Source organism: Tiliqua scincoides, chromosome 4 (genome assembly GCF_035046505.1).
Source record: "Tiliqua scincoides isolate rTilSci1 chromosome 4, rTilSci1.hap2, whole genome shotgun sequence".
Lineage (NCBI taxonomy): Eukaryota > Metazoa > Chordata > Lepidosauria > Squamata > Scincidae > Tiliqua > Tiliqua scincoides.
The window spans coordinates 3,561,497-3,583,126 of record NC_089824.1 but is presented as its reverse complement, the minus strand read 5'-3'; the positions used below and the strand labels follow the sequence as shown (position 1 = coordinate 3,583,126).

Below are 21,630 nucleotides of genomic sequence, written 5' to 3'. Positions count from 1 at the left end.
GGGGGCCAGGATTACTCTTGGTCTGACTCTTGTGGATGCCTATATCAGCAGCAGCATAAAGGGACCTAGATATGATTGTCCCATGAATGTAACTGATTCTTCATATTCAACTCTTAATTGATCTCATATTAATTAACTAAGATAGATGCTGCACATTAATCTCTATGCAGCAGCACAGAGATGAGGTAATATTCATTAGAGTGTCAGAATGGGGAGAATATCTCTATGCCAGTGATTTTCAACCTTTTCCAGCTCATGGCACACTGCCAAGGCACTAAAATTGTCAAGGCACACCATCTGGTTTTTGATAATTGCCAAGGCATACCATGCTGCCAGTGGGGGGCTCACATCCCCATTGGCCCAACTAATAAATGACTTTCCCCCAAATTCCTGTGGCACACCTGTGGACCACTCATGGCACACCAATGTGCCATGGCACAGTGGTTGAAAATGGCTGCTCTATGCCATTAAAGATTGCCTGGGAAGATTTTGCTTTATCTCTAGACTGGGGATTGCAAGCCTGCCTGCTAACTTAAAATTTTATTTTGTGCTTGATGTATGCAGGCTGAAATGAATGTAGGATGGGAGCCAAAGGTTGAGTCATTCCTAATTAAAAACTGGTACTCTTTCTGCAAATGTATCCCAAAATAGTGGGTGACGTGTTACCACACCGAATGTTAATGAAATACTTGTCCCATCCAAATATTCCAACTCCCTTCTAATACCCACTTTTTGGCTAATTAATACCCACCTTTTCCAAGAACAACAGCTGTGGTGTACAAAGAAATGAACAGAACTCCTTATCAGTTGAGCAATTAACAAGACTTTATTACTACAAACACATACACTCCCTGCAAGTCCTCTTGTCCAGAGGCTTTCCCTCCCCAAAACTCCACTTAACTCAGTGGATAAAGGTCTGAAGCCTCCAGTCCAAGTCCACGGTCTAATCTCCAAAGCACAGTCCAGTCTTCCCAATTCAGTCTTCTGCAGCAGAGTCCCTCCTCTCCAGCAGTGTCCTCTCCAGCAGTCCTCTCTTCTGTGTCCTCCAGCAGTCCCCTTCTCCCATGGGTCCTGGTCCATCTATGTAGGTCTGGGGTCCTGTAGGTCTGGATCCAGGGTACCTGTGGTCAGGTAGCCTCTGGGTCAGGTGGCTTTGCTCCTGCTGAAGCTGCCTTTTATCCTTGTATGTCCCATTAAGTCCAAATTAGGCTCAGGTGAGCCATCTCTTCAGTCCATGTCCATTCAAAGTCCCATCAAGGTCAAATGAAGCTCAGGTGTCCATCTGAGTCTCCACTGGTCTTGATTGATTACAGCTGTGGAGCCAGCCCTGCCCTTCCCAGAGCTGTCAACCAGCTGTCAAAACATGGAATCGCTGCCAACACCACATCACCCACCTGATGATCTTCTGATCTTCCATAACAGTACTTGCTGCAAGTTTGTTGCAACTTCAATTCTAGGGTTCCTGTACCAGGCTATAACTTCTGAGACGGGCACCCCAATCCTAACCTGCACTGGCACAGGGAGGCTGGCTGGCCACATGGAGTTGGGGCCAAGAGCAGCTCAGCCAGGGGCAAGGGGAATCGCTTTCCCTTATCCCAGGTAAAGCCACAGCAACCCCCAATGGGGCTATTGAATCTGCACCACCTCTTGAGGTGGTGCAGATTCAAGCAGCCCAGAGCTGCCACAAGTGCCAGATCCTGGTCCTGCCCCCACTCACCCCACCCCACCCACAGGCCCACCCACCTGCCCTCCCCCTGACCCAGAATGCCTCTCTCCTGCCCTCCCTACAGACCAGCTTACCATTGCACTGGCCCAATGGGACTTGGGCCTGCCTCCCTCCTCTTAGGTCGTCGCAAAAGTGCTTTACGGCACTTTCGCAACAGTCATCAGCCAGCGCAAGGGATTTATGCCAGCCCAGGGCACTTTCTGGGCAGCCTTCAGAAAAAAATATTCTATAGCATAATTATAAAGCTGCACAGGGAATTGTAGTTGAGGTTCTTTTCATCTGCTCAGTTTGTCTGTGAAAGCAAAATGATAGGAGGAAGAAATGGAACATATCCAAAACTCTCACCCCGCTTTCTCTTTGGTTGTACCCTTCTGCTAATTTAAGGAGCGGGATAAGCGATAGAAGTTTATACTGAGCTGTCTGCTTATAGAAGAATTCCTAAATTACTATTGCTAATAAAAATGCAACAAAGGTGCAACCTCCCCGTTCCTCAGAACACCACCTGGAAGCAACCGGAAAGATCCTTCCGGTCACGTTTGGGGGCACTGACTTAGCCAGAGGGGGCACAAAGCACTATGTTTTGCAGGCATTTTGCCATGCCATGCAGGCGGCTCTTCCCTTTCCCCTTCGGAGCCATTCCAAGCCGCTAGAGCAAAACAGGTGTCTGAAGGGGAGTTTTGAGGTGCCTGCAAAACTTAGTGCCTTGCACCCCCTCTAGCTATGCTACTGTGTGGGAGGTCCCTGAGGCCCCTCTGTCACAGGCCCAACACCTGTGTTTGGTCAGATCCTCAGGTGCCAAACCTGGGGACGAGAAGGGCTGACATATACCTTCCTAACAGTGTGCAACCTGAGACAGCTGGCCTGTGTCAAGTGTGCTGGCCTGCCCACAGGCCAATTGCTCTTAATAATAATAAAGAAAAGAAGGAATCTCTCACCTAGAAGCTGCTGTTGTTGTGTCTTGAGTGTGTGATTTCTCTGGTCAGAAGAACCCCAGGGGAGGAGCTGGTTCCCCAACATATAAATACCCTGCTGCTTTGTTTTGCCCTTTGGACAGGACTCTGCAATTCTGTCTGTCTGTGTGTGGCTGCACATCCCAGTGCTTGAGGCACTTAAAATAAAGAACTCCTCGTAAGTAAACCCTGAGTCTGTGATATCTTTTCCTTGGCATCCCAAGCAACCTTCAAGCCCACACCCAGGGCATACAGTATAATAAAACCTTCATTTCCTGCATCACATTGTTGATGGCTTCTGTTTTGATTTCTTACTTCAGCTGCTCTTCTTCTCTAGAGTAACTAAAAATAACCAGAAGAAAATACAGCATTGAAATGAGACTACAAAAAAACACACACACACACAAAAGAAACAATAAATGCTTAAATAAAACCAGCAGAAGGGCAAACAGACTCAGCAATTAAAAAGAGCTAATTAAAGGGCTGGAACACCTGAGTGAAGAAAATGTCTTTCTCCTGGTGCCAGGAGAATGTCTCAGACAAAGTATTCTAGGTGTTGCGCATGGATATTGCAGGTTGGGGCAGCGGCATAGCTAGAGGGGGGCAAAGCACTCAGTTTTGCAGGGAGCCTCACTGCAGCATGCAAGCAGCCCCTCTCCCTCCAGGCGGCAGGAGCAAAAATGGCTCCAAAAGGGAGGGGGAGGGACCGCTTGCACACTGCGGTGAGGCTCCCTGCAAAACTGAGTGCTCTGCAGCCCCTGCGCTGCTTCCTGTGACTGGGTTCCCATCTCCACACTCTGTGTCTGAAGAGGGCTCTGGTCTCCCATCCTGAGGCAAGTGGTGACCCAAGAGAGGTCTTTGGGCTGTCAAATCTAGAATGCCCATCCTAGAGCAACTCACTTTCTGCCTTTTAAAAAATGTCCTTTTAATTTTCCAGGGCATTTGTAAGTTTTAGAACCAATCTCATTGTTATGTTTTCTGGCTTTGGCTCATTTTTGTGGTTTTACGGCTGCTGCTTCTGTGCGGCTAAGATTTTTTATTTCACATCTCACTGCATTTGTATCATACAGTATTTATGTATATTCCAGGCTGCGTGGGGACTTTGGTACTGAACAGCAGCCCGTGCATTGACTAAATGAATACATAAAAACACTGGACCAAACATATGTCAGTCCTGGATCAAGGTCCTCCCTCCTTCCCTCCCTGCAACAGGTGGACTCGAAATTCATTGGCTGGCATTATAATTTAGAGGGTTTTCTCCACCCATAAGAACATAAGAACAGCCCCACTGAATCAGGCCATAGGCCTATCTAGTCCAGCTTCCTGTATCTCACAGCGGCCCACCAAATGCCCCAGGGAGCACACCAGATAACAAGAGACCTCATCCTGGTGCCCTCCCTTGCATCTGGCATTTTGACATAACCCATTTCTAAAATCAGGAGGTTGCGCATACACATCATGGCTTGTAACCCGTAATGGATTTTTCCTCCAGAAACTTGTCCAATCCCCTTTTAAAGGCTTCCAGGCCAGACACCATCACCACATCCTGTGGCAAGGAGTTCCACAGAGTAATATTTTCTTTTCACCCTGACTGGCAGGGGGAGTACTGTCCAGTAGGGAAGGGCGTGCCGATAATGATCAGGGCATGAGGGGAGCTGAGCTGATGGCACTGGCATCCTGGGACACGCTGTCTCTTTGAGATCCACCCTCAGAAAGCTGGCAGTGCATTTTGAACAGAAGAAAACTGAGGAAAGCTCATCAGTTTTGCAGCAGACACCTGAGCAAATGGTGGGGGCTGTATGATCTCCTTGGGGGCCTAGGGCAGCTCCCAACTATGTTGCTGGCTTGTGTGTGTGTGTGTGTGTGTGTGTGTGTGTGTGTGTGTGTGTGTTCCCCTCCCCCCCACTAACCTACATTTTACACACTGGAGTTGTCATCAATTTGCTTGCATCTCCAATATGCTCCCGCCCTATCAGGCAGATCATGAACTGGCTTCCCTGAGATAAAAGTTAATTGTGGGGCCCATTCCTACTAATTTCATCTGTAGCCTGGCTGGCCTCCTCTCATTATGCCTCCTCCCAGTCGCTCCCATCCAACCTAATTAGTCTGCAGTGGAGACTTGCCCACTTTCTCACACCCTGCTGGCTGCCTTTGGCTTGCACATACTGAGATATTTAATCACCATCATCATGCACCGGAGTTTCACAGAATCATCAGAATCGCACATGAAAGATTCCGGAATCCTCCCTGAAGTTTCATACAGCATCAGCACCCCTTAGCTTGGGCCAGAAAACAGTTTTTGTCTCTAGGAATCGGGGCAAACGGAACCCCCAAATCACACAGCTCAGCTGGCTACCATGCAGATCCTTCCAAAGGACAACAGAATGTGCTTCCGAAGACAGTGCTCTTCTCAGAAAGAGAAACAAGCGGCTAGTATTAGGGCACAGCTAAGAACATAAGAAGTGCCTGACCAATGGAAATAGGCCCCAGTCCCACTTAGTGGCCCCCTGTATCCCTCAGGGGCCCACAAGCTACCTCTGGGAATCCCACAAGCCACTCTGAAATGAGTATTCCCAGGCATGCTGACACTGACCCCAGAAGTAGCAAATAGCAATCATCCATTATTATTTTTTAAGGCATCCAAGCTAGTAGCGGCCATCACCACATCTTGTGGCAGTGAGTTCCACAGACAAACAGCCCTATCCTAGCCATCACCCACCCCTGCCGATGCATCGGTGTCAAAATGGTGACTTTGGTACGGGGCAGTTGCAGAGGTCTCCTCTGGGTAAGGAAGCAAATGTTTCCTTACCCAGAGGTAAGCTCTGTGCATGGGGGTGGGGGTTACTTGGACTTGCAGTAACTAACTAGCTGGCACAGATCCATGTGGCCCTGTACTGAGGGACTGGGTACAGGAAGAGAAAGAGGTTGTTGGGAGCACCATCCCCTCCTGTGCCAAATTTGCCACACCCCATTTGCCCCTGCCCCACCCTGTTCCACCTCCTCCCCCCCACCTTCTTCCACCTCTCTTGCTGACTTACCTACTCCAGAGAGTGGCTAAGTAGTGTGCTGTCCAAGCCCCTTTTACGACTGTGGCTAACTGCTTTACAGCAGTCAGCACCAGTGCAGGACGATGCACATCATCAGAGGGTAAGCGGTATCATTGGGCCCTGTTGGGGGCAGTCCTCTCCTCCCGTGGGCCGTCCTGCAGAGCCTCTGACAGTTGGTGGTTCTCACCACGGCCTGACTGGGCCGATCCCTGGGCGGTCTGGGCACAGCATCCCCTCTGGAACAGCAACAGAGTCACTGCTTGGACCACTGAGGCAAGCCAAGCCAGCTAACGCGATTGGTGCTGAACTCAGCAACTACCCCCAGGTTCTCTGCAAGACACCTGGGTTGCAGGTGGCCCCATCCTTTCCAGATAACAGGCTGCCAATGCGACCACGCAGCCTCAGTGACCTGCCAGCAGAGCTGGAAGGACAGCCAGGCAGGGAGAGGAAGCTTCCTTCAGGATCAGGGCCTGTGAAGGGAGCAACACATACACCAGAGCAGGTCAGGCCCAGGAGGGGGCAGGATCAGCAAAAGAGGCTTTCACCGTATCCTAACTTCCTTCCAGGTCTGCTGGCATTACAGGGTCTTCTTGGATTTTTGCCACAATACTGGTGGCACAGTACATCTGCAAGAGGGATCTGAAGGCCTTAGGAGTGGACCTCAACAGGTGGGAAACCCTGGCCTCTGAGCGACCCGCGTGGAGGCAGGCTGTGCAGCATGGCCTTTCCCAGTTTGAAGAGACACTTTGCCAACAGTCTGAGGCTAAGAGGCAAAGAAGGAAGGCCCATAGCCAGGGAGACAGACCAGGGTCAGACTGCACTTGCTCCCGGTGTGGAAGGGATTGGCCTTTTCAGCCACAATAGACGCTGTGCCAGAACCACCTTTCAGAGCGCGATACCAGAGTCTTTCGAGACTGAAGGTTGCCAACAATGACTGATGGCACAGATCTGATCAACCCCATTAAGCAGGCTGGGGCTTTACCTGGCATAGGGAAAAGAACATCCCCTTAACCCATGATGGTTGTCCACTTTTGCATCTTTTCCTAGATCTACGATATCCTGCATGAAGTGTGGTGACCAGAATTGCACACAGTGTTGCAAATGTAATGGTGTCAAACAATAGCGCAGCCCAGACCAGCCCTAAGATCTTGTGGAGAGGAATTAACAGTGCAATCCTAGGCATGCATACTCAGAAATAAGCTCTACTGGGTTCAATGAGACTTATTCCCAAGTAAAAGTGTTTAGGATTTCAAGTCCTGGCCCCTGCAATGCCACAACATGCCATTGTGCAAACGGGCGTTCTGCTGCCTGCAGAGGGAGGGGGACCAGAAGCCAAAAGGGAGGTAAGTTAAAAAGAAAATACCTCCATCAGTAGCTGACCTCCCCAGCCCTGCGCCTCAGGTTCACAATGGCATGCCCCCACGGGATGCCGCTGCCCTCCCTGCACAAATCAGCCCCCCTCCCCTTACCTGGAGTGCACAGAACCTTGTGTGACTCCAGGACAGGTCGGGGAAGCCTCCTGAAGGCTCCCCGAAGCTTTAAACTGTGCTTCCAGCAAACCGGAAGCATGGTTTCTGACCAAGTCGGACCTCAGATGCTTCCGAAGGGACCTAAAGGTGTGCAAGGGTCCACCTCCGGGGCACTTGCCCCCTCAAATGAATGGCAGGTCCACCACTGACCTTCATATAGGCCTTCTGGCCACCTATTTATTTCCTCAGCCCTACTCGTGCCTTTTGAGCTGGCATAAAACCAAGGAGAGGAAAGGAACAGGATGGACTGGGAAAGAGGGGAGAGGATCCTGGTGCAAGTTACTGCCAATGGGATACACCTCCTTCCTCCACTAATCCACCAGCCCCTGTCCTCCCCCCCAAGACATGCCCCTGCCAGCTCCGCTCCTCCACAGAGTTTTGCGTTCCCACCGCTTTGTAGCAGTGGCTGCGGCTGGTCCAGCACCATGGCTGGGCCTTCTAGGACAGCATATTGGGAGATGCGCTGTTGGAAAAGGCCCTTAGGATTGGGCTGTCTGTGCTTGCGAAGGAATCTTGAGACATAGGTATAGATATGAAGAAAGCTTTATTTGGCAGGCAGACCTTTATTGGCATACATAACAAACAGTGCATCTAACAGTGAATACAGGCCTGTAATAAATCATACAGATGGATACAGGACAACCAGATCAATCAAGCATATTTATCCCTTATAAACATACTAGATACCATGGTTAGATACCATCTCTTGATTCTACTTGCCACCATCTGCTGCAAATAAACCACCACCCTCTGGGTTATAACACTGGAAACATCACTCAGTAGATATTGTTTATCATCACCATCATAAGTTTTGAAACCTCTTTCAGTTCTGCAGGTGAGCAATCATTTCATGGGAGCTTCATTTTTGCCATACCTAAAAGACCATCCCTGTTAACCAGGATGGGCATCAAATAAGAACATAAGAACAGCCCCACTGGATCAGGCCATGGCCCATGTAGTCCAGCTTCCTGTATCTCACAGCGGCCCACCAAATGCCCCAGGGAGCACACCAGATAACAAGAGACCTCATCCTGGTGCCCTCCCTTGCATCTGGCATTCTGACATAGCCCACCTCCAAAATCAGGAGGTTGCACACACACATCATGGCTTGTACCCCGTAATGGATTTTTCCTCCAGAAACTTGTCCAATCCCCTTTTAAAGGCGTCCAGGCCAGACACCATCACCACATCCTGTGGCAAAGCGTTCCACGGTGGAGTGGGCACTTTGATGCCGCAGACAATAGAGGAGTATGTGTAAAAGAGATTCAACTGACCTCCTGTTACAAGGACAAAGACGATCTTGGTAGGGAATCTTGTGGCCTTTTAGGACAGCATAATGGGAGATGTGCTGTTGTAAAAGTCCCATAGGATTAGGCTGTCAGTGCTTGCAAAGGAATCTTGAGACATAGGTATAGATATGATGAAAGCTTTATTTTAATTGCAAAGGGCCTAGAATTAATTATATTAGCTTTGCTTATCCATCACTATATTAAATATCTGATTTCATCTATGTCCATTAAAATTGCACAAGCAAAAAATTAGAGTAGCTCAGGGGGGTGGGGATTCTGACATACATGAGTGGCCTTGTTCTTTTCATCTACCACCTCCAGTTAATTGCACTTTGGGGTTCCCTTTTAATCCATTGTGCCGGCTCCTGCTTTCTGATTCCTTGTATCACTCCCACTTCTTAGATGCCATCAATCTGACAATATAGTGTTACCTCCTCTGTCCTCCTTGGATAGCGTGATGACCCTCCAACTAGACTGGCCATCGCTTATCCTCTTGATGGTCATGGTGCCAAGATATTAGGGCAGTGGTTCCCAAACTGTGGGTCGCAATGTGAAGATCTTTGGGTAATGAATCTGACAATCTGATGAATGAATCTGATGAATGAATGAATGAATCTAATGAATCTGACAATCTGACAAGGAAAACACATTGAGCCCTAAGGCCCTAAGGAAAGTGAGCCACACGTGTATGTGTTTACTCCTGAGTAGGAGACCATACCTTGGTCCACTTCAAAGAGCAGGCAAAGGGGACCGGAAGGCCACCTGAACAGCCCCCCCATAGTGAAAAAACAGAGGCTTGAGCAGCTGGTAAAGTGACACTTTTTTTAGGTCTTGTAAAGTTAGGTGGGTCCTGATACAAGTGTTTTTTTCAAAAGTAGATCCTGGCACTAAAAAGTTTGGGAACCAGGGTAAAATCCATGACCACGGAATGTGTGAAGGCCTTTAGGAAAGGCCAAGCAAAGTCCGTTGGATTCCTGGAGTCTGGAAATTCTCAAATTAATTTCAGCCATGTCCGAATCTCACAGCCAGTCTTCAGCCATGTTCTTTTGCCCATACATGCATGCGGCACGATTGCAAAGAGGGACTGTTTGTGGGCCAACAGTGTGCGTGTTTCACCTTGGCTGTACTTTGCTTCCAAAGTAGCCAATTGTCTTTGAGAACTGTAAGTTTAAATATTTTACAACAATCCTTGCTTTTACAGATGGCAGCACATGGGTGCTGAGGCTCAGGGTCTCCTGATTCTTATGAGCAGGTTCCCTCCATATTTCTTCAAACTATGGGATTATCAGGGCAACTGGGCACCCTCATAGCCTGGCTGGAACTACCGCACGATTCCTTGCACTTCCTTTAATATGTCAACATAGAGAAGAGAGGACAACAACTGGGTTGGTGATCTTGATAGCCTTTTCCATCACGCTTTATATTCTTGAAGATCAAATGAGCACCAGTGCTCACTGAACATGCTCGTGTTGTTTACCATTCTCTCCAGTCTTGCGTTCCCATTGTGCTTCTGTGTGGGGTTCCTTCTGCACTTCTACTTCCCACCCTGAGGCGGCCCCCCCTCTGGATCTGCAGCTGCTAGAACCCTTCTCCTCTTAAGGGGGGGGCATGTTTGGGGTGTTACCTGCAGTTTCCACAGCCTCTCCCATGGTTTTCTCCCATTCTTGAAGTCCAGCGATTTCACATTTGAGTTTGGTTGGAGGCCTCGACCCAGTGATTTGTTAATTCTGTATATGCTGCATGCTGAAGCCCAGAATGAGAACTATGTTATTAGTTCCAGCCACCCACATCTCCTCCTCTCTTTGGTAACATTAAGCAATGCGATCAGGGTGATGTGATAACCTCATATCATGTCTTTCATTATGCGCAAGGGGGATAATGTTTCATTAAGATAAGGGGGAGAGGTGGAGGAGGTGGGGAATGGCCTCAATCAGGAGTGGCCACATTTCATTCATAATGTCTGCTTGTCCCGCTGGAACAAGAGGACAGACGTGTATGACTTGCCTTTCACAAGAACAACACCATGGTAAGGACATCTGAGCACATCTTTCAGGCCAGGCAACTGCATAGTTCTCTAGGGTGATGCTGCCTCACCCCACTCATGCATTTGAGACATCCTCAGGATGTTGAAACAGATACATTATTGGAATCAGCATAAGGAGACCAGCGTTCAAATAACTGCTTGGCCAGCATCTGTTCAGCTGGCCTTGAGCACTCACAGCCTCATCCTGTCCTCCACAATCTTCCAACCTTGCAGCCACACCAATGGAGCACGCACTTCATGCAATGATGGGGGGAATGCGATGGTCAGCAAGAGTGACCACAGTGGGTCTTCTTGAGCCCATGCCAGCTATTTTACTGGCAGGTCTGGGGAGAGGTCGCTTATTAGTAGGGCCATTGGGGGATGTGAGCCTCCCGTGAGCAGCATGGAGTGCCTTGTCAATGGTCAAAAAGCTGATGGTGTGCCCGGACAATTTTAGCACTTTGTCAGTGTGCCATGAAATGGAAAGGGTTGAAAGTCACTGCTTTAAGATAGCTTTAATAAGGCAATGATTAAATGTCACGAAAACACCCTAACTACAATTTTAATTAATCGAGCTAGAGGCATGCTAGCAACTTCACTTCTGACTATTTTCTAACTGAAAAACAAATGTGGCCCTAGTCTGCTTTGGGACTCTGCTTCATTTAGGCTCCCTCTCCGATAGGTCTGAAGCAGCGTGGTTCAGTCCAGAGCACAAGTCTTCCCCAACCATCATTTTGTTTTGTTTATTGATACAGATGGCGTTCACAACTGAAGCAATGTAACCGCAACAATTCCAGTCTCGAGCTGGTGTTTTTTTTTCAACTGTCAACTCTCTTTTACTCAACACCCAGACATTCATCATATCACCATCAACATTTCCTAGGAGCCTCACCGAAGCATCAAGAGACCCTCCCCTCTCCTTCAGAGCCACTCCAGGCAGGGGAGCAAAAAGGGGGCGTACACCTTTGCTTTGCTCCCCCGCCCAGAATGGCTCCAAAGGTGGGGGAGAGGCCACTTGCATGCCACAGTGAGGCTCCCTACAAAACTTAATGCTTTGCACCCCTCTAGCTATTCCACTGCCTCAGCTAAACAGTCAGCTCTGGCCTGCTGATCAGGCTGTAGCCTAAGCAGGACTATCCACAAAGAAGATGGAGGTTTCTGAGTGCTTGTTGAATTCCAGAGGTTTGCAAGAAGTTAGAAACTTCTAAAAACACACACACACACACACACACACACACACACACACACACACACACACACACACCCATTTCATATCACAAGAAATGTGTTATCAAACACAAAGTCCAATATTGTTATTTAAAACACTATGTACAGTTTACTAAACGTCATAAGTCTTTAATCTCATTTTCCACGGCCACTGCATCATCTCAGAGTCATCCAGCAGATCCTTCTTGACTGATCAGAGGAATTTTACATCCTGGCCCTGAAGGCGGGCCACTCAGTGGTCCATATGACCAGTTTGCAAGACACTTTGCAGGTAAAGTCACTCACAACACCCTCTCCAGTGTGAACGCCATAGTTAGCACAAAGCCACAGGTTGTGTCTTCAGCAGCTGTTTGTCCTGTTGTTATGGATACATTCTAATTTGTTCACTCCAGGAATGTAGGCCAGGTTGTTGCAGAAGTTCAGCCTCCCACATGTTTATGCAACCCTTGCCTTTCTGGGGTGCTGAAGGAAGTCAGGTGTTGTCTGATCAAGTAGGAAAGGGAATAGCAGGTGCTTGACCCTGTGGTGGCTTACCAACTCCAGTCCTACTTGGATGACGTGGATTACCTCCATACTCATTTCAATCCAGTTTCAGGCCTGGTTATTGGACAGACACAGCCTTGGTAGATGAACTACAAAAGTGACTGGACAGTTGGATCTGAGTGTGTTCCAGTTGATCTGCTGGACTTCTCAGCAACTTTTAATACCTTCAGCCATGGTTCAGCCACTACTTGAAAAATAATAAGTCATAGTTTGGGTGTGCCTCTGAATCTAGTTTTGGATCTGGATCTCCAAATGTTGGTCATGACCAGGGCTTCATTTACCCAACCTTGGTTGGTGCACCAACTGTACCTGTTCCTCAGTTGACCAGACAGGGTCACAGTGACACATGCCCTGGTGAAATTACAATTGGATAAATGCAACATGCTCTGTGCGTGGCTGTAACCACATTGTCACAACAGGTGCATAGCTGCTGGTCTAGTTGTAATTCAATGAGCTGGTTTTGACTTATAAAGCCCTAAATAGCTTGGGACTAAAATGTGTGACAGACAGCTCTTTCCCATATGAACCTGCTTGTATGTTAGGAAAGGCCCTTCTCTGCCCCCTGCCAAGACCGAAAGTGCATTTGGCTAAAATGTGAGAGGCCTTCTCTTCAATCACCTATTTAGTATACATTTGTGTTTATTATAATGGAATATTATGGAATCGGTTAAATTCTCTATAACCGTATATTTCTTTGCTATATCAGCTAGCCTGCTAATTATTATAAGAGGGGTCACTCTATGCTTTAAATCCCTCACATTCATGGAACTCAAATTATGGCCTTGGAAGAAGGTTCTCCCTCAGGCTGACTGACCTGGCAAGGTAGATCAAAGCTGTAAGGTATTCGGTTTACTGAAAAGAACTACCTAAACTACAGGTCATGTTGTGTCCCTTTTTTTTTTTTTTTTTCTTGGTAGAGACAGCAGCTGTGACCCTGCAGTGGCAAGGACATGTTGGCATGAAACAGCCCCCAGGGTTGTCTGGGGCAGTTGTCTGTTCATTCCAAGTCACAGGCAAATTACACACCCTAAGCAACACTGCAATCCAGTGGTGAGCAGGTGGAAGTGCTGCTCGGGAATGGATTGACTGAGGCCTCCAGACAGTCCCGGCTGCCCACTGTCCACAACTCCTGCTGTGAATCAGCCTGTCATTGACACCATTCCACACTTTCCATCTTTCCATCCACATGGGGAACGCTGAGAATTAGCCTGGAAATGAAAAATAAGAGAAAGGCTGTGGATTGCCATTGGCATCACCCTTGAAGGCAAACCAAGAGGAAATCTTGAAGGTGTCTCACTGCACTCGGTCTGCAGAGTGGCTCCTTTCAACTTGCCCCATCAGAGTCCCCAGGTGGTCAAAGCGTGGACGAAGCTGATGAAGATGCTCAGCGCTAGCAGAGGCGGGTGGCTGCTTACATCTCTGGCTCTGTTGCACCCGTCCTCCTGGCAACACATGAATGTGTAATGCTGCGGCCACTGTGTTTTCGCAATGGGGCAGATGGCTGCACAGTCCTGGATTATTAAGTAGCCGGATGTGGACACACCTACACATCACAAGGGAATGGGGGAAAGGGGTGAGTAGGAAATAGTCATAGTTAAAAAGTGAGCATTTGATTGGTCAACCTGATGCCCAGGTTGTACCATTGCTAATTTTTACCACACTGGGCGGCTGCACCCCATGATCACAGAGGTGCTGTAACTCTCCAAGAAAGAGTCTTGGGGTCCCAGGACACTCCAAACATCAGTAGAGACCTTAGCAACAGTGAAAAGAGACACCTTCCATATTAGGAGTCAATGGGAGAGGGGCTGACCTTGAAACGGCCAGGACTGTGATGGATCTGCTTAAAGGTATGTTGCAGCCACACCTGGAAAACTGTGTCCAGTTCTGGCCACCCCATCTCAAAGAGGGTGTTGTGGGGCTGGAAAAGGAAGCAAAAGGGAAGCAGAAAATAATGGTTAAATGGTTAGGAATCTTTCCCATGACAAAAGGTGAAAGAGGGTGAGGTAATTTAATCGGGGGAGGGACGTGATGAGGAGGGGAACAAGTGGACAGAGAGAATTTCTCCCTCTCTCATAACACTAGACAAGGCAGTAGCCTAGCTATGGAGGGGTCAGCACAGTAAATATTGCAGGTGCCACAATGTGCCATGTAACCAGTCCCTCTCATTCACGACTGGAGCAACACACACCAACAGCGAGTGGCAGGGGCTGGTTTCACAGTGCACTGCAGCACCTGCAATACTTATCATGCCAGCCCTCCCCCTTAGCTACACTACTGACTTAGGGGCATCCCAGGAAGCTGAGGAGCAGGAGCAAGCTGAGGACAAACAAGGGAGCTGACCTCTTCACAGAGAGCTTAACACAAGTTGTGCTGGTGACCCTCGGTTTTAAGAGGGAATGAGAGACCGTCCTGGAGAGATCAGTGGCTATTTCCTATGACAGCTAAATAGGACTTCTGACAACTTTTGACAACTTCAAAAGTCAGCTGGCTCTCCCCTGCCAGCTGCTTATGGCCCTGCTGGTGAGCTGCAGGAAGATGTCTGGAAATCTTTGGAAACAAGTTGCTTCATTAGTTGATCTTAGGCCAGTTCCGACAGGACCTTTTTTCATTCTCCCAAATTCTTTGTCACATTGGAGAGGATGCTGAAGCCCAACTCTTGGTCCATGCACATGTGCTCTCATGTAGCTACCATGTAGCTCATGTAACTCATGTAAAACAACAGTAATAGAGGCGCAGCAGAAGTGTATACGGCAAAGAAAGAAGGGCTCCACTAAGTCCAGGAGGGTGCCCGCATGGATAACCAGCCAAGTTAGAGAGGCCATAAAGCGCAAGGAAGCTTCCTTCCGTAAATGGAAGTCTTGCCCCAATGAGGAGAATAAAAAGGAACATAAACTTTGGCAAAAGAAATGTAAGAAGGTGATACGGGAGGCCAAGCGAGACTATGAGGAATGCATGGCCAGCAACATTAGGGGAATAATAAAAGCTTCTTCAAATATGTTAGAAGCAGGAAACCCGCCAGAGAAGCGGTTGGCCCTCTGGATGGTGAGGGAGGGAAAGGGGAGATAAAAGGAGACTTAGAGATGGCAGAGAAATTAAATGAGTTCTTTGCATCTGTCTTCACGGCAGAAGACCTCGGGCAGATACCGCTGCCCGAACGGCCCCTCCTGACCGAGGAGTTAAGTCAGATAGAGGCTAAAAGAGAAGATGTTTCAGACCTCATTGATAAATTAAAGATCAATAAGTCACCGGGCCCTGATGGCATCCACCCTAGAGTTATTAAGGAATTGAAGAATGAAGTTGCAGATCTCTTGACTAAGGTATGCAACTTGTCCCTCAAAACGGCCACGGTTCCAGAAGATTGGAGGATAGCAAATGTCACGCCTATTTTTAAAAAGGGAAAGAGGGGAAACCCGGGAAACTATAGGCTGGTCAGCCTAACATCCATTCCGGGTAAGATGGTGGAATGCCTCTTCAAAGATAGGATCTCAAAACACATAGATGAATAGGCCTTGCTGAGAGAGTCAGCATGGCTTCTGTAAGGGTAAGTCTTGCCTCACGAACCTTATAGAATTCTTTGAAAAGGTCAACAGGCATGTGGATGTGGGAGAACCCGTGGACATTATATATCTGGACTTTCAGAAGGCATTTGACATGGTCCCTCACCAAAGGCTACTGAAAAACTCCACAGTCAGGGAATTAGAGGGCAGGTCCTCTCATGGATTGGGAACTGGTTGGAGGCCAGGAAGCAGAGAGTGGGTGTCAATGGGCAATTTTCACAATGGAGAGAGGTGAAAAGCGGTGTGCCCCAAGGATCTGTCCTGGGACCGGTGCTTTTCAACCTCTTCATAAATGACCTGGAGACAGGGTTGAGCAGTGAAGTGGCTAAGTTTGCAGAATTTACCAAACTTTTCCGAGTGGTGAAGACCAGAAGTGATTGTGACGGGCTCCAGAAGGATCTTTCCAGACTGGCAGAATGGGCAGCAAAATGGCAGATGCGCTTCAATGTCAGTAAGTGTAAAGTCATGCACATTGGGGCAAAAAATCAAAACTTCACATATAGGCTGATGGGTTCTGAGCTGTCTGTGACAGATCAGGAGAGAGATCTTGGGGTGGTGGTGGACAGGTCGATGAAAGTGTCGACCCAATGTGCGGCGGCAGTGAAGAAGGCCAATTCTATGCTTGGGATCATTAGGAAGGGTATTGAGAACAAAACGGCTAGTATTATAATGCCGTTGTATAAATCTATGGTAAGGCCATACCTGGAGTATTGTGTCCAGCTCTGGTCGCCACATCACAAAAATGATATAGTGGAAATGGAAAAGGTGCAAAAGAGAGCGACTAAGATGATTACGGGGCTGGGGCACCTTCCTTATGAGGAAAGGCTACGGCGTTTGGGCCTCTTCAGCCTAGAAAAGAGACGCCTGAGGGGGGACATGATTGAGACATACAAAATTATGCAGGGGATGGACAGAGTGGATAGAGAGATGCTCTTTACACTCTCACATAACACCAGAACCAGGGGACATTCACTAAAATTGAGTGTTGGGAGGGTTAGGACAGACAAAAGAAAATATTTCTTGACTCAGCGTGTGGTCGGTCTGTGGAACTCCTTGCCACAGGATGTGGTGACAGCATCTGGCCTGGATGCCTTTAAAAGGGGATTGGACAAGTTTCTGGAGGAAAAATCCATGACAGGTTACAAGCCTTGATGTGTATGTGCAACTTCCTGATTTTAGAAATGGGCTATGTCAGATGCAAGGAAGGGCACCAGGATGCAGGTCTCTTGTTATCAGGTGTGCTCCCTGGGGCATTTGGTGGGCTGCTGTGAGATACAGGAAGCTGGACTAGATGGGCCTATGGCCTGATCCTGCGGGGCTCTTCTTATGCTCTTATGTTCACAGGGTGCAGCAGAGCTTGTGGCAGGGCCACTGCACCCAGCGGGCAGCCTTTAGTTAGGATTGGGCCCTTAGCTTCCTTTCTCCGAGGATTTCAGACATTGAGCACTGCCTGATGAGAACAGGCCAAGAATCCAGGCATACACTGACCTGTGTATCTCGTGCAGAATTTTTCGCTCGTGGTACAGTTGGTGAGAGTTTGGCAACCGCTGTATTTTGTAGAATTGCAGAGGTAACATCTCAAGGAGTGACCTACAGAGAGGAAGAACCTTTTTGTTTGCTTTCCTTTCTTTCTTTTTTTCTCTTTCTATACTGATAGAAGCATTGGCTTCCAGTGTGTTTTCAGGCTCAGTTCAAGGTGCTAGTTATACTGGGTACCTGAAGGGCTATCTCCTCGCACATCAGCCCACCTGCATGCTGCAGACATCACTGGAGGGCTCCCTTCGTGTCCCACCATCATTCGAGATGCAGCTGATGGGTACATAAAGCAGGATCCTTCCAGCAGCAGCCCTCCCACTGTGGAACTGCCTCCCCCCTTGCAGAGTAGGCTGGCCACTGGGCTGCCGGCTTGGAAGCAGGCAGTTTAATCTGTTTCACGTGGCTTTCTCTGGAGTTTCCTGGGTTTCAGTGCCTCCAGCCGTTTGAGTCTTTGGGACTCTGCTTGTCTGCTTTGCTTCTGATTATTTAAATTCTTGGTTGGTTTAATTGTTACTTTAATGTTATGGATTGATTGTTTCATACAGCCGGCCGAATAGCTTTCATGGAGCCTGCTGAGGGCCGAAAGTGATGTCATCAAGCAGGAACTGATGTCATTAAGCAGGACATGACCAGGAAAAAAGCACTTTTTTTCTTACTTAGGAAATCATCAGCTGCAAATGATAGAAAATATGTAAATCTTGACCATGTTTTCAAGATACAGGAGAGCCCAAGTATCACGCTGGCTGCCCTCTTAGCAAGTGCACCTCAGCAGGGATGTGTGGTGGCTGGGAGGCAAGTGAGGTAGAGCCTCCCCGCCAGAGTCCTTCGGAAAGCACTGCTACCATGTGAGGCGCTCAAGTAAATCTTGACCATATTTTGAGCACTTCACACAGCAGTGGCACTTTTTGAAAGACTCCGGGAGAAGGTTCTGCCTCACCTGCCTCCCCAGCCACCAAATATCCCTGCACCTCAGCACAGCTCAGCAGCTGATGGTGGTGCTGGGAGCGCCTAAGGACCAGATAAAGAGCTTCCGAAGGTCACATCCAGCCCCCAGGCCTTAGGTTTGACACCCCTGGTCTAGATAGTTTCTTCACTGAGACCAAAAGAGAGCTGAGAAAGATTTCAAAATAAACAGTAGTTGCTATCCAAGGCCCAAATGAGGGGGCAGAGAGAAAAAAGAAGGAAGGAAGGGACATGAGAAGCCCACAGATCCAACCCCAACATCCCATCACAGGATGGTGTGGGGTGTGGCTATGCAGATAAAGGGGTCTGTGCATTGTGCATTGGTTCCCAATGGCTCAAGTCACCAGAGGCAGGAAGCAGGTCTAACTCCTTCTCCAATGGTGGTCTTACTGGTATCCCTTTCCTTTCTCCCCATGTTTGGTATTTACCTCTGCCACTGCTGCGCTGTTGCTCACCCCAACACCAACTGGCCCAGCCCTCAGAAATCCCACCGGAGTGCATCCAGAAATGATGGTGGTTTCTCAGTAAATGGATAGAGAAGAGATTATTTTAAAGGCGGCTCTCATCTCTGTGCCTGATCAACAAGCCAAGAGTAACTCAAGGAAATAAACTCTTGCCCTAGACTTTGACAAGGCAGGCTTTGGGCTCTTGCCTTCTACAGGTGTGCAAGGAATACGACGCCAGTTTTGACAGAAAGCGGCATCTACACTTTACGAGGAAATTATCTCAATAGATGTGCTGAGAGTAGGGAAGTGGTTGTTTTGCTGTGGGCTTTTGCTCTGCCCATTAGCAATACACTTGAAAAGAAAAGGAGTGCCTCACTGGCTTGCGGATTTAAACCTGTTTTCTAATCGGGTGGAGGCGGGGGATTTTCCAGCCATGATGACTGCTAGAATGGCTTTGCAGACAACCACGGCGGCAAAAAACCAAGAGGTAAATGCTGATGTGCAAATGCTGACGTTTTTATTGTGGCACCAGCCAATAAAAAGCAGACACTGGGCATATTACCAGATTCCAGATGTCTTCCCCCATCTAGCCCTGCCCAGGAGCCTCTAGGTGGGAGCTCATGACAGCATCATCCTCTGGAGCCCAGAGGCCTCTGGATGGCAGGAACAGTGAGGATCAGACCCACCCCTTAGCCTCAAAGTCCCATCTCAAGGGGGCAGGGACACCAGCCGCAGCTGCAAAATATCTCTAGACATTAATTTATGCTAGCGTCAAGAGGTCTGGGAGGGTGGGGGAAAACTCCAGAATCCAGCAAGCCCCCACACACACACCCTGTAGTTTTCTATCTGGAGGGCCAGCTTAAGCCATGGAATTTCCTCAGTAGAGCTCTCTTTCCTTATTCCTGCTACAAAGTTCTGTTGTACTTGCCTGCAGACAGGAACACTCTATACTGCAGTGGTTCCCAAACTGTGGGTTGGGACCCACTGGTGGGTTGTGACTTGATTTTTGGTGGGTCAGCAAAGGGTGAGGGACAGATCAGATAACTAATTGCCTCAAGCCCAGAGGCTATTCAAAAATCAGATACTGTAGCTGCTAATTATCCTGCAAGCTTGTGTAAATGTAGGGAGATATATGTTTGGGTCTTTTTTTCCTGTTATTATTACTCAAATAAATAAATAAATAAATACTCTTTATAGATCTTTTTTAAAAAATCTGGTAAATCTAGGTGGGTCCCGACAGAGTGTCATTTTAAAAAGTGGGTCTAGATGCTAAAAAGTTTGGGAACTACTGCTCTACAGTTCTTATTTTGGTTCAGAAAGAAGTTGTGCATTTGTAACTGGGTCTTTTAATTTTCTCTTCTCTCAAAAGCAGCCTCTCCACCCACTCCACACTGGATTGTCAGGTCTTTCTCCTCTGAGGACGTGACTGCAGCCCTTTAGTGCAGGAGGATGTTGGGCACATGACGTTCCACCGTCCTTCCCACCTTCTGGCCCTCTCTCACCCCCTCCTCCAACAGCACATGGCCACGATGCCAAAGACTCACCTCTCTCAGCCCAGAGAACGGCAGCCAGCAACAGCACAAGGAGGGCCTTCATATTTCTGGATTCCGCTCAGGATCTCAGGAGGGAGCGGCCTGTCTCCAGAGCTGCCTGTGTTCCTTTGGTACAGAAAGTCATTGCATCAATACGGTATTTAAAAGTTAAGAAATCAGAGCCCCTGCACGCGCATCATGTGCAAATGGTCAGAATGGGAAAGGAGACGGGTAATGATCTGCTGAAGACCCTGAAAGGGCCACTGACTTGCTTTCTGATCTGTACTGTATTTTTATTACTCAATGAAGTTTAGTATGTAAGACAGTGTTTCTCAAGCTGTGGATCAGGACTCACTAGGAGGGTCGCGAGCCAATTTCAGGTGGGTCCCCATTCATTTCAATATTTTATTTTTAATATATTAGACTTGATACTGTCAAGGTATGTGATTGCATTTGGGGAAATGTTACAGACCTGTACTTTTAACAGGCTACTATGTGCTTTTAACAATGGTAGTAAAGGAAACTGACTCCTGGGTAAGTGTGGGTAGGATCGCAGCCGAGGATTGTTAAAAACTGTCCTGCTTGACGATGTCACTTCCGGTCATGACATCACTTCCGGTGGGTCCTGACAGATTCTCATTCTAAAAAATGGGTCCTGGTGCTAAATGTGTGAGAACCACTGACGCAAGAAGTTGAGGTGCTTTTCTGTGTTACTGACGGGTTGTTGCTTTCTTATTTGGGGGGAAGAGGAAAGAAGCCACATTCTATCTGGGGCTGCGATCAGATTTGGTGCAGCGGCATATCAACTGGATTCAAGGTGGATTGTGCCCCTGGTCACCTGAATCCGCTGCCCACTGCCACCTCTCTGTGTGGTGTCATGCGTGAGGGCAGGCAGGTGGGCAGGCAAACAAATGAGCAGGCTTGCCCCCCATTCTCTCTGAAGCCTCCCTGCTCTGTGCCTCTTCTGTATGAAATGAATGGGTGCAAGGAATGCTGGGAACTCAGCACCCTCTACTTCTCTCCCCCTTGCATGCAGCACCCCCTTGCATGCAGAAGAGGTGTAGTGCAGGGTGACCAGGGCATGGTGTGGCCTTTGCAGTAAAGAGGAGGGAGTGGGCTCCAAATTGCCAGTCCCTTCCTACTTGGTGCTTTGTGAGCACCCAGTAGGTGGGGCGCTTTCCTTGCATGAGTTCTCCATAGAGGAGATCCTTTGGGATCCGGTCATCATCCATTCTCACGACATGACCGAGCCAATGCAGGCG

The 21,630-nt window shown here is 48.3% G+C and overlaps 2 protein-coding genes across 2 annotated transcripts in view; both read right to left on the bottom strand.

Annotated features, from left to right (window-relative positions):
- The window catches only part of LOC136647559 (ly6/PLAUR domain-containing protein 2-like), a 38,066-nt gene extending 29,021 nt beyond the window's left edge, over positions 1 to 9,045 (bottom strand). The window contains 1 exon segment of the mRNA XM_066623170.1: positions 8,973 to 9,045. Coding sequence (XP_066479267.1) covers positions 8,973 to 9,045 — 73 coding nt within the window.
- A 4,626-nt stretch (positions 9,046 to 13,671) lies between these two features.
- Positions 13,672 to 20,432, bottom strand: LOC136647557 (lymphocyte antigen 6E-like). Its single transcript, XM_066623167.1, has 3 exons — positions 20,381 to 20,432; positions 17,380 to 17,481; positions 13,672 to 13,877 (listed from the first exon to the last, which is right to left on the bottom strand). Exons 1-3 carry the CDS (start codon positions 20,430 to 20,432, stop codon positions 13,672 to 13,674), a joined length of 360 nt encoding a protein of 119 aa, XP_066479264.1.
- Positions 20,433 to 21,630: the final 1,198 nt, after the last annotated feature.

Coding starts and splice junctions, on each gene's coding strand:
- LOC136647557 (XM_066623167.1), bottom strand. CDS start 20,432: ATGAAGGCCCTCCTTGTGCTGTTGCTGGCTGCCGTTCTCTGGGCTGAG. Junction 17,482..20,380: donor CGTTCTCTGGGCTGAGAGAG/GTGAGTCTTTGG, acceptor TCCTCTCTGTAG/GTCACTCCTTGAGATGTTAC. Junction 13,878..17,379: donor ATTCTGCACGAGATACACAG/GTCAGTGTATGC, acceptor TGTGATGTGTAG/GTGTGTCCACATCCGGCTAC.